Source organism: Euprymna scolopes, chromosome 9, assembly GCF_053919585.1.
Source record: "Euprymna scolopes isolate OS-2025 chromosome 9, ASM5391958v1, whole genome shotgun sequence".
Classification (NCBI taxonomy): Eukaryota; Metazoa; Mollusca; class Cephalopoda; order Sepiida; family Sepiolidae; genus Euprymna; species Euprymna scolopes.
Window position 1 is genome coordinate 136198339 of NC_136490.1, and position 13473 is coordinate 136211811.

At 34.1% G+C, this 13473-nt stretch overlaps 1 protein-coding gene across 1 annotated transcript in view; it reads right to left on the reverse strand.

Moving 5' to 3' along the window:
- Nucleotides 1-1591: 1591 nt before the first annotated feature.
- Nucleotides 1592-13473, reverse strand: part of LOC145284862 (uncharacterized) — a 29190-nt gene continuing 17308 nt past the window's right edge. Inside the window, exons 3-5 of the mRNA XM_080133865.1 lie at nt 8603-8813; nt 4601-4759; nt 1592-2995 (exon numbers count right to left, since the gene is read on the reverse strand). Of these exons, the coding sequence (XP_079989991.1) occupies nt 1644-2995; nt 4601-4759; nt 8603-8813 (1722 nt within the window). The 3' untranslated portion in view covers nt 1592-1643. The remainder of the gene's footprint in view (nt 2996-4600; nt 4760-8602; nt 8814-13473) is intronic.

Below are 13473 nucleotides of genomic sequence, written 5' to 3' on the forward strand. Positions count from 1 at the left end.
TGTATTTGTTGTGGTATGGCATTCACCTGAGTTAGTTGGGCTGACCCTTTTAATGCTGAAGGGAGATGAAGCTTATAACTTTTCTATTAGTCAGATTGCTTGGATACTGAGGATTGATAATTTGTTTTATTCTGACAACTGTTCTCATTAAGTATTTTCACATTTCGGTTGATATAACTCCTGACCCTCTTCAAATTAGGGAATCTGCACAAGACCCTTTAAACCAGTGGCATTAAATGTAGGAAGGTGTACCCCTACTTCTCATAAAGGAAGTGTCTAGGGAATATCAGATTCATAATTAGTCCACAGTCGCATGCATATCTCAGTTATGGAAGATGACGTTAGGCTTTTTGCAAAGAGGCGCCACCCATATCGTACTAAACAGGCTTAACTTTTTAATGAGAACCGGTGTTAACATTCTGCTGTACATATTAAATCCAAAGTTGTTTGAAATTCTTAAATTTTACAAGATACAACTGAAGGTCAATAGTTATATCAACTGAAATACTCAGGATACGACCAGTCAATAGGATAATACAAAATCTAACTTCACACACAAAATTAAGGATTTTGTTTTTAGCAAAAAAGCTAAGGGGGTTAAAATTGGAACTTGGCAGTTCAACCAATGTATATCTTTTACACAAATATACATTTATATGTTTAAGTTTATTAGATACAAAAACGATAACTTTTATATAGGACTAGCAGTGGTACCTGGCGTTGCACGGATGTGTTAAGTAAAAGAAAAAAGACAGTAGTAGTAGTCAGGCAGGCTTGAACCCGTAACGCGAAGGAAAAAGGCAACAATGACTTGCAAAAACCGACCCCTCCTTGTAAAGACTGAACAGTTGAGGGTGAAAGAATTAATGTTTTTGGCCAATTTTTTAAATATTTGTCGTCCAAAACATCAAGCTTGAAAACGTATCAGTCTGGTTAGGTTCCAACATGTCTGTCGCAAGTTTTTGGCTGATATACAAACACACATTTTGCCTTTTATATATTAGATTTCTGAAGTAATATATATATATATATATATATATATATTTGAAGCGTGTTTTTTGCTCTATCGAATCATGTTTTTGTTACCGTTCCCAATCTCATTTTTTTTGCAGGTTTTTCAACAGTACAGCTTGTGATATCAATGATGCATTTGGCCCAGAAACCACTAACGAAGTGATAGAACGGTGGTTCAAGAAATTTCGCAATGGTGACGAGACGCGAAGTTTCGTGATGCCATTTTTTGCACGTCATGCATGAGTTTGTTTATAAACGTTATTTTTTCAGACTCATGATGTGATAAGTCATCGTGGTCTGGTGGACAAAAAAACGATTGCCAAGTACCCCCCACCTTTCAGATTCGAACCTGTATACATGGCTAAATTTTTTTGCGGTTGCACGGTCACCCATTGCAATTTTGAAGCAAAAAGTTCTTTTGATTAATTTTTTTCAGGAGGGTGCTCAACACCTTGGTATAACAGCTTTGTCCAAACAAAATTTCATGTCCACATGAGTAACGCTGGGTATCCATGCTAGTTTGCAATAAAACTAAATATAACCAAAGGAAAAAAACAAAAAACAAAGAAAACAAGAATAAGCGACCAACATAATTTTTATTTTCATAATTATTTTTACACTGAAGTTATCTATTTTTTGGCTGCTTTAGGTGTTGACTTCTGTTGCGTTGATTTGGGTGTGGAAGGCTTAGCAGCTGCAGGCTGTTTAGGGGTTGCAGGTTTAGAAGCTGCTGGTTGTTTGGGTGTTGAAGGCTTAGCAGCAGCAGGCTGTTTAGGGGTGGCTGGTTTACCTGCCGCAGGTTTAGCAGCAGCTGGTTGTTTAGGTGTAGCTGGTTTAGCAGCTTGCTTAGGGGTTCCAGCCTTGCCAGCGGCTGGCTGTTTAGGAGTTGCAGCCTTACCAGCAGCAGGTTGTTTTGGCGTGGCACCTTTACCAGCAGCTGGCTGTTTAGGGGTGGCAGCTTTACCTGTGGCAGCAGGCTTGGCGGCCTTGGGAGTAGCGGCTTTACCAGCGGCTGGCTTAGCAGCAGCAGCGGCAGGTTTAGCTGGTTTGCCTGCAGCAGGCTTAGCACCTTTGGTTGCACCAGCAGCAGGTTTAGCCTGACCGGTCTTACCGGCAGCTTGTTTGGCCTGAGCTGCTTTCTTATCTGCAGTTGGTTTGGCTTGAGTCTTACCAGCAGCAGACTTGGCCTGAGTTGCCTTTTTATCTGCAGTGGGTTTAGCTTGGGCCTTACCTGCAGCAGACTTAGCCTTTTCTTGTTTACCTGCTGTTGGTTTTGCTCCTTTTTTATCTGCAGCTGGCTTAGCAGTGCCAGGTCTGGTCGCACCACCTTTACCTACGGGTGTCTTGGCCTGTTTAGGGGCAGCCTTTTGGGTTTGCTGCTTCGGTACTTTAGCAGGTGGCTGTTGTTTGCCTCCGGCACCTTTAGGCCCTTTGCCCAATACTTTAGCTGAAGTGGCCTTGGCAGTTTCAGCTTTCGTAGCAAGCTTGAGTTTACCTTGCGTTTGCTTTTCTCCTTTGGTACCCTTAGTTGCAGCACCCTTAATTGCTGTGGCTTTTGCAGTGGCCAGTTTGCCAGCAGCAGCAATCTTTGCTGCTGTCTTAGCTGATGTTGGTTTGCCACCCTTAGCGGCAGCCAGCTTGGCAGCAGCTATTTTAGAAGCCGCAATCTTCGCGGCCTGTTTTGGAGTGGGTTTCATGGCAGCTTTAGCGGCAGCAACTGCAGAAGCAGGGACCAATTTAGCAGCATCCTTAGCAGCCAAAGATTCACTTCGGCTCTTAGACATGGAAGATTGCTTGCGCTCTCTCCTCTTCTCTTTACGCTCCTTCATCCTTTGTGCAAGGAGTTTAGCATAATCTGCAGCTTCTTCTCGTCTCTTAGCAAATCTGGCCTTTCGCATAGACATGAGATGTCTTCTGCGTTGAAGAACCATAGGAGTAACGAGACGTTGAATTTTGGGAGCCTTAGACTTCGGTTTTTTGCCTATAAAAAAATAAAAAATTTTTTTTTTAATTTTTAAATATCAAACAAGAAAACTTTGCAGATAAAATAACAATTCTAAATTTGTTCAATATATATGCAAAGCAATACAAATTGCAAAAATTTTCAGCACTTGTCTCTCAATATCAAGTAAATACACAAGCATTCAAGATAAAATTTAACATGGTTCTAAGATAATGATAAACAGGATAGGATTTACTTTTAACTTTTAATAAAAGAACAAGCAGCGCGTGCACGGTCCACCTCTTGTGTTGCATGTGAGATGACGCCACAAAAAATAAAAATAAAATAGTGAAGAAATGAATGCGAGAAGTGTGAAGGGCAAATGTTGCCTTCACATTTTCGCCAAGTTTCAGAAAATCCTAAAAGTTATGGGGTAAAAAGTTATCTTTTGCAATTTTGAGGCATTTGTGACCCCTTTTGAGCTCCTGGGAATGCCGAATCCCAGTAAAAAAAAAAAAAAAAAAAAAAAACACAATGCAGTTTCATGCCGTAAAACATGCATACTTGAATTCAGCACCATGGAAAACTACTATATAGGTATGCATATCAAGTTCTTGAGTAATATGAAAAATAAGCTCCAAAAAGGCATTTTTTTTTTATTTTTTATATTAAGCCCTAAAAAAACATACTGAATTTCAGGAAAATCTAATTAATGGATCAAATGCTACAGGGTAAAGTGTCATTTTTGACCTCTTTTTAGCCACTAGGGACACCAAATCCCAGTGTAAATGGATAACAGTGCAGTTTAGGCCTTAACATGTATGGAGTTGAACACCGTGAAAAACCACTATATAGTCAGACAAAGTTTTTGTTGAGAAATATGAAAAAAGAGCCACAAAAAACAGGTGTTTTTAGCACTGAAAGTTCCTGGAGACGCAAACCAGAATTTTGCCAGGGTCACCCATACTGGATTTATATTAAGAACAATAGGCTCCACATTTTGGCCAAGTTAAAAAAAAAAAAAAAAAAAATAAAAAAAAAAATAATATGCAATTTTTTTTTTTTTTTTTTTTTTACTGTGCACATCTATTTAATGAAATAGAATTTGTGGCAAAATTTCAGGAAAAAATTAATGGGCGGTTATCTGGCTAGTTCAGACTAACGGACATCACTGAAAGCATAGGTTCCATCTTCAATAAATCGGGGAACAAAAAAAAAAAAAGATAGAAATAACTATCAAAGATTAACTTGAGTCATATGGAGTTTAAATTTTTACTATAGAACTGCAACTGTATAATGACTAAAAATTAATTAGAAACACAAATTGAAAAGAAAGTTATTTAAAAAGCAAAATATTGACCCTCCTATAAATAAGGCACATGATACATTTTAGAAATCAAAAATGGCTATAGTAAAGAGAAAATTTATACATTTATGGTAAGAGGAACAGCAGTTTACATAAAGTGTTTTATTGCACTTTTTAGCAATAAATGAATGGTTTATACCATTGCAAGAGTCATTCATATAAATTTACTTTGAATTTCCGTTTGATATGTTTGAATGTTTTAAAGGACTATATTGCTAGTCAGAAGAAATTCATTTGTGTAAATTTTCCAAATAATTGGAAAGAGCGAAAAAACTTACTTTTACTTCCTTCTTTAAGAGGAATTGGTCTGCGTACAACATATTGCCTGACATCATCTTCCTTAGCAAGATTAAACAATCTCCTGATTTTGCTGGCTCTTTTGGGTCCAAGACGACGAGGAACTGTGGTATCTGTCAAGCCAGGAATTTCCCCTTCACCTACAAAGATAAATTCATTATTTGAAAATCATTTTAATAGAGTTCATAGGTTTTTGTACAAAAATGGGTACAAATAATTTGTAAAATTTTTTATAATCTATATATCTATAAAAGTGAAATTGTCTTTCTGTATATGTACATTTCCCTACCAAGCTACTCTGTCAATTTTCGGTCTAAAGACTCAAGACTTGATATAAGGGGTATTCAGATTTGGGACCCCTTTTTAAAATCGGGGTTTGGTCAGAAATTTGGCTGTTAAGGGGTCAAAGTTCAATGATTTGACCTTTGAAAACTACCAAACTCCTCTGCCAATTTTGGATCTTAACACTTAAAATTTTTAAATGTAAGTTACTTGGACATGGGTCAAACTTTTTAATTTGATTTGATTGAGCAAAAACAAATGGTAAGGGGCAAAATTGGGGTCAAAGTTAAAATTTGATCTCTGCAGTCTATCAAATTACTCAGCCAATTTTTGGTCTAAACATTTGAAATGGCCGAAAATTTGGCTGCCAAGGGTTCAAAGTTACAAAGATTTGACCGTTGGTCTCTAGCAAACTACTCAGCCAATTTTTGGTCTAAACATTTGAAATTTTACATAAAAAGGTAGACATACAGCAAGCTTTTAAATCAGTTTTGGGCGAAAATTTGGCTGCTAAAGAGGTCAAAGTTGAAAGAGTTTACCTTTGCAGATACTACCAAACTCCTCCGCCAATTTTGGACCTAAACACTTGAAATTTTAGATGTAGGTTACTTGGACAAACTTTTTAATTTGATTTAAGCCTAAAACAAATGTTATGGGGGTCAAAATTAAAAAAATTTGACCTCTGTGGTCTACCAACTTTTCTCTATGGTAGTTAAGGAAGCCTATGAAATAGAAAGGTATTACCGTACATATGCACACTTTATTATATACATATAAAATTATGAACAGTAAATAGGACTTTTGTTATTTTAATGGTTCATCAATATTTTTAGTCATTTAATGCAAACTTAAAATTTTTCTGTAATTTGTACAGCTGAATCAGATGTATCAAGTTGCCATGTTAGATTGAAAAATCCCACAAACTTTGCATCCGCTTACAACTAAAGTCAATACAAGCAATCCGGATTGCATGCTGATTCCACATCAGATTATCCATTTGCACCCAACCCACCAGTAGAGTAAGTGATTACTTATGTATTTTTAACCTTCAAATAAATGAGAAACTATTAACACTAAGAATGGTTCTTTGGTTCCAAGTTACCTTAAGCACCTGCATATAAAGGAAGACCATAGAAGAAGCAGCTTAATTATAAAGTAAATCAATAAAGCAAGTAAAATATTTCTACTATTATATAAAAGTCACTTTGTGTGTGAGAGTTCCTTTCTCATAGGTTCCAAAACAGCTGTGCCTATCTTTTGCAAAATTCACACAAAGGTAATTTATATGTCTGGCAGTGTTCTTAAAAATATTTTGTACAGAAATTCATCCATTTAGTAGTAGTAAAAAATATTAAGTCTCTCATAGATAAAAGAATTTTTACAGGGGAAATTAAAGCTCAGCAAATCATTTCCTTCTTTATATATATAGCGAACAGATTTACTGTCATCTGGAGAGATAGGTCAGTGGTGGAGCATTCTACAACAGATCAAATAATCCCCTGTTTAAGTCAGAGTGTATCTCGCCATTTAAATTTTTTTCTTATAAAGAAGTTAAATTTAAAAAAAAAAGTATTTAAAGTTGCTGCAAATCATTTCTTTGCTTGCATATTTAAAAAAAAACAAAAAACAAAAACAATCAGAATTAACTTTTCCAGGGCATTCATCGTCAAGCTTAAATTCGGCTGACATGCTTTTGTAAACACGGCCGGATTTTAATGAATCATATATATATATATATATATATATTTTTTTTTTTGCAAATTATTCTTCGTAATATATAATAATCACAATCTACATAAATTAAAATGTTTAAGCGTATTATAACCAAGTGACCAGCTAATCTATTACATAAATCTCACCTGTTTAAATGTATGTATGCATGTCTGCCTAAAACTTTCGACAGAGGCAATGGATTTTCACAAGATCAGTAGTGTTTTGAAGCTCGACAAATACTAAAAAAAAATTTGCTAAAAACGTTAATTCCGTCACCCCCAACTGGACACTTAAAAAAAGGAGTGAGGTTGCACTTTTGCCGATATTTTCAAAAGTCACCCCCTCTTTTCAATTAACTAGCCTTAATTTTAAACCTTTGCCACTTTCAGTTTGGCGATAGATGCACCGGCAAAAATTTCACCCCCCCCCCCATATTCTTTTCCTTCTTCGTGGTATGGGCTCAAGCCTGCCTGCCACATTTTTTTTTTGTTCAATACACCTCCAAACACCCGAGCAACCAGGCTAGTATGAAGTTTAAATTTCACCCCCAGTTATTAACAAATAGGACTTTTATGCAACATCTTCAAGGATATAAAATGTACTGATTACATAGTCCCAATAAGTTAAATTGGATTTGAATTCTAGCATTTATCATTTACAAAAATCTCATTAAGTGGTAAGTTTAAGAATTTAACAGTCAGGAAATTTGAGATTCCAGTTTAAAGAAAAAATAGGATTCAAACTTACCTACTTATACAATCCAGGGGGGGGGGGATCCTTATCTGATAAAACACATGATTATATATATATATATATATATATATAAAAAATAAAATTGTATTTCTGTCTGTTTACAATTTCAATATGTCCAAGGGTACACCGTTTCACGAATTTTCTTACTGAAAACAGATTTATATACACCTTTATTCCAGCATGATTTCTTTATGTACGATTTACTCAAAAGAAATCTGTATTCAACGAGTGACGTCATTTGCATATTACATTAAATAATTAGTTTGATGTTATTGTTTGTTGTAATAGAATTGTATTGTTCTATTTATAACATTAAAGATGATTTATTTAATTTAAACTGGAAATAAGTAATGTGTACTTGCTGGAACACTTAGCATGAATAAAACATGAGACTGAATTAATATGGTTACAACCAAGGAGTGTTAAGATGGCACCAAAAATGGTCACTCCCACGCTCAGTTTATCTACAATAAATACACACACACAAAAAAAAAAAAAAAAAAAAAAAAAAAAAAAAAAAAAGCTATGCCCTCTGGTTAGAAAGGGCCGTAATTAGTCCCATTAGGATTAGTGGCATTACATTAAGTTTATTCATTTAAGCTATGAGAGTCGCTTCCTGTTCAAGCTATGAGTTACTTTGTGCTTGATTTTCATAGAACAAGATGGATGCTTCTCTAAACCCAACATGTGGTCAATCCTTTCGCTCGGGGTAAACGCAGAGTATATACAGTTAGTTATCATATATATTGAAACGAGCATAAAGGAGAAAATGCTGCCCAAGTACGTTTTTATTATTTCAACCTTAGGGATTTTGCTTAAAATCATTATTACAAGTTGTTTCTTTCGACAGGATAATTTTGTCTTGTCGATTGAAACAACTTTTAATGATTTAAGCAACCCCCCCCCCCAGGTTGAAATTATAACATTTAGCTCTAATAACGTATTGAGCAACCACTCCCGTTTTTTAAAAAAAAATATACCTCTTTATTATATATATATATATATATATATATATATATATATATACACACACACATACATACACAAAAATTACTTTCTCTTCTTGCCCTCAAAAGTAACTTACAATAAAGCATCAATGTGTCGATCAGATATTCCAAAATAGAATCCTCAGACATTAATAAAATAATTTCCATGGATTTTCCAAAACGAATGTCTAAGTTCTTTAACAGGCTGAGATTGAGTAATAAAAATGACCAACACAAAACTCAACTTACCCTTTTTAACAATAACCAAACTGAGCACGCTCAAATTTGCGTCAACAATACAACCTCGAACAGATTTTCTTCTACGTTCACCCTCTCTTCTTGGGCGGAAACAAGAATGTCCCTTGAAGAGGAGGAGACGGACACGGCCATTTGACAAAACACCTTGTTTCATTGGAAAGCCCTGTTTGTCATTCCCACCAGTTATTCTAAACATGTATCCCTGGAATAATAGAAAGAAAAGAATTCAATTAGACACTAAGGTTTTAAAATTCGAAAAACTTTATGACAAGGAACTACAGTATCGTTTTTTTTTAAAATGATTTTCGGATATATTACTATTCAAGACCTGAACCATTTGTTAAACTTTAAATTCAATATTTTTTCATTTGTATAATATAGAAACGCATTTTTTTTCTTTCTTTACTAGCTACTTCTGGTTAAAACATTTTCAGTGACCACTGATTTATTTCTTTATGTGGAAGTATTAAAAAAAAAAAAAGAACAAAAAAAAAAAAAACAAACGAAACTAATGAAACAATCAAATGGCTTAAAATGTGCTACATCATTTCATAGATGTTATTAAACTTACTATATAGGTGCATTTGAGGAAATTAAGGCTTACTTACAGAGTTGCTGCACAAAATACCCAGTAAGGAAAAAAAAAAAAAAAAAATCCACAGACTGAGTGGGTGATAAAGTACAACAGCTAATAGACAAGAGCTCATTAATCAAGCTATTTTAAAATAATGTTAGATAAAATAAAACTAACTTAATATTAAAAAAGTTTAAACCATATTCTGATTTGTAGTTGTATCTAAAACAAGATATGTGCCTAGACGGGATAGGAACTCAATCTCCTAACTGCATCCACCGCAATTACTGCCTTCCATAGTTGTCGTCTCACCACGTTTTAGCCAAGTAAGCCTCTGGCCGGCTTTGGGTAGGATTGAAACTGCTATCTTCAGACAATTCTCATCTGGAACCATAGAGATTCAACACCTATCTTCGGGGCCCGTAGCGTAGTTGATAGAGACGTCTGAAGATAGCAGTTGCAATCCTCCCAAAGCCGGCCAGAGGCTTATTTGGCTAAAACATGGTGAGACAACAACTATGGAAGGCAGTAAATGCAGTTAGGAGATTCAAGAGTTCCATCCTGTTGCAGTTACCACCTGATGAAGGCCAGAGGAATAGTTGCCCGAAACAAGAAAAGATGAGGATAATAGTCCGAAATGAAATTTTTTTTTTTTTTTTTTTTTTAAAGGTAGATACATGCAAAATGAATGGCTGACTGGGTAGGGGACATGGTTTTGAACGCTGATTAATCATAATATTTTTTAAAATTTCGATTACTTTTTGATTATGTTTGAAAGATTACAGCTTAAAGTTAATTTCTCAAAGAAAAAAAACGTGTGAAATAATTTTATCTCAAATCTGAAAACTGTACATGAAATGTACAAATTCATTATAAGAGAAATATAAGGTTTCTGGAATTATTTCCAAGTGAAATGTTAAGTTAAAGTCTTAAGATAATGAATTAATACAATAAATGTACTTAACTTTTGCTAAAAAAGGTAATAATTATCCACAAATATGGCAGTGGTAGCAACAAAGTTCGTTTATCTTAAAAAAAAAAAACAAACACGACAGCAAAATTCAAAGTATGGATGCACATAAAAACAATTTCGAGTGTTAAAGGGTCAATTAAATTCACTAAGTTACAATGAAAATTTATTCATTAAAGCTCAATTATTAATAGAATTTAAACTTGAAGGAAAATCTGTATAAATGTTGAATTCATTAATTATACTGACAATTCATTGGAAAAAGAAAAAAAAGTTAACACCAATATTTATTAATAGTTATACAGAATTCAAAGTGGAAAGAAAGCAATTTACAATTACTGAAAAAATTATGCACTAAAAAAACCCCACTAACTTACGTTTTAATTTATCAGAATGTTTATGTGAAATTTAAAGTTGACCGACACAAACAGGCGTATCTGAAATTGACGCCAGTTAGTTGGGAGGAGGTGAATGGGCAAAACTTTTTTCAGGATTGTGCATCTGTGCTTACTGACATGGAAAGTTCATATAATTTTTACCATTTTTTAATTTAATTTTATTTTCCAGGATTATATGAACATTATCTTATACATTCATGAATGTAATGAAAATAGTAGAATAAATGTAACCGTAAAAAAATTTTTTTTTGCGATTATTTTTTGTTTGAAAATATTAAACAATGCTTAAATCAATGATAATATCGGTAGTTTGAGACATTAATTTTTCGAGTTATATTGATTTCATTAATACAGACTTTAGAAGTATTTTTCCATAATGTTACTGTAAAAATGAATTTTTTTTTAAAAGAAATAATTTTCGATGTTTTATTTTCATTAAAAAGCCAAAACAATTTTTTTTTTTTTTTTACTACTGAAAACGATAAACTTTATTTTTTGGTTAAAAAAAAAAAAAAAAAAAAAATCCACTAGGATTTAAAAAATATAATTGATTTATTATAGTCCATGATTATTATTTGATGAATACTGAAAATTTGATTAAAATTGGTTAATTTCCTGATTTTTGGTGGATTTAAGTAAAGGGAGGGGGTCAAAAGGTTTATACATTTGGAGCATTGGCATTCAATTTGCACATACCTAATACTCAAGTTCCTTTTTTTTCACTAACTTGTATAACTTTTTGTAAATGTTGAACAGGAGAAAAAGCAGCCCTCATGCAAACAAAACTATATATCAATCATCTAAAATAGGTTCAAGTAACATCTGACAATATTTTGGTTGGAAGGAATACAGGGTGACCCCCCCCCCCCAAAACGGGCCTCAGTTCTAATTAGGCCCCATTTCTTTTTGTCCGAATGAAATGAAACTTTGGTCATAAGCTGTTTATTATATTCAAAACATCACATCAAAACACTAGGGTCTTTGGCCTTTTTTTTTTCTCCGTCCCAAAGCATATGTTCTCGATGGCCTCCATTTAGCGGTTTTTTTTTTTGGGGGGGGGGGGGGGGGTTCACCTTGTACTACAAACCAAAGGGAAATTCATTATTACTATCAAGGAAACAGGTAAAGCCTATGCAACAATGAACTTTGCACGTATGTCCTGTTTTGCACATTAAATAGGACGATTGATTTATAAGAATGGCCACATTCGAAGTTAATTTTAAAAAAGGCATTGGATATCTAATAAAAGTGGACTGAAAATTAGTGATTTTTTTTCATGCACTTTAGATGCTTTAACATATCACAAAATGTATGCCAACAATGAAACTCAAGTTATAGATTATACATTTTGATAAACACACAAATAGAATGAACACATCTATATATATAAAAGCGAAAATGTGTGTTTGTATGTCTCGCAAAACTTTCCACGTGGGTCACGGATTTTCGCCAGATCAGTATCATTTTAAACTTCCAATCTTCGCCCGACAAATATCGAAAAATTGGCCAAAAACGTTAATTCCTTCACCTTGAAATCAGTTTTCGTTCCAAGCAAAAACCGTCCACTCATGAGTTCACCTCTACGCAGGCGTCATACGTCGTAACCTGATTTACTTTAAATATTTGAAGAAAAAAAAAAAAAAAAAAAGCAACAATTTCGGCGACGTTGTCTTAGAGCGGGGCCTCATTATCTAAATGTTTTGGGTTCGAATCGTGATGTGAGATTTTTTTTTTTTTTTTTGATTTTTTAAATTCACGTTCGTTTTTCTGTTTTTTTTTACTTTGCTTATTCTTAGGTTTCCCTAACACACCCCAAAACACCCGGTACACCCCCGCTAGTCTTCTATAAATATAAAAGCGAAAATGTTTGTGCGTGTGTGTTTTCATGTATGTCCAAGAAAGGTTTCTTTCCGAGAACCAATCTGTCGCCTCACAACTTCTTAAAACTTTATATCGCACCTAAATGATAATATCTACGAGTAAACAACCAGAGTCACCTGTCTATTTAATTCACCCGACTTTGAAAAGATAAATATTCAACAATTTTCGATCGCCACATGTGCATTAAGCCTTTTCTTATATTAAAAGCGAAACGTAGCTTTGATCAATGTGAGTTTCTCCTTATATCAGACAATTGCTACTCAATTTGGGAAAACAAAAAGAAAGCGTTCCCCGTAGTAAATAAAATACTACCCTGCAGTCAAAGTTGACCTCATTAAGTCATTAAAAACGGGCACCTGCCAATTCTAAATACTTAAATTAAAACGTTAGTATTTTGTGGTGGTCCAGTGGTTAACGGCGCACGTTTTTTTTTCACACTTTAATTTCCAACTTTGCCTCAAGGGTTTGGGTTCGATCCTTCATACTTACCCACCAAAACTTATTTTTTAAAATTTACCCCCCCCCCTCTCAAGCACCCGGGCAATATAATTATATTAAAAATTCAAGGTGATAAAAAGAGGAATAAATTTGTAGCCTGGGACAGGATTCTTGGAACAAAAATCTTCCCCCAAGAGTTTTAATCAGGCCTTTTACTTTCTCCCTAGCATTTCATAACCGATAAATACAAGTAGTATGTATGGTTTCAAACAGCTGGGAACTAGGGACATTTACTGACTCGATAACAACGAAAATGTTAAGTACATTAGATCAGAAAATAAATATAAACTTAAGGTGTTCTACATATGTAGAAATGAAGGGGTGGGGAAAGATGCATTGCAGAAAATTTTATATGTAGAATCGATTATAGAAAACTATGTTCGGCTAAAACTTGAAAAATAACACCCACGCAGTTGGCATGAAAAAAAAAAAAAAAAAAGAAAAAAGTAACATCCTCTATAATATAAATCTCATCAGTGTTTAAATGTATGTATGTCTGCCTAAAACTTTCGACAGAGGTAACGGTTTTCACGAGATCAGT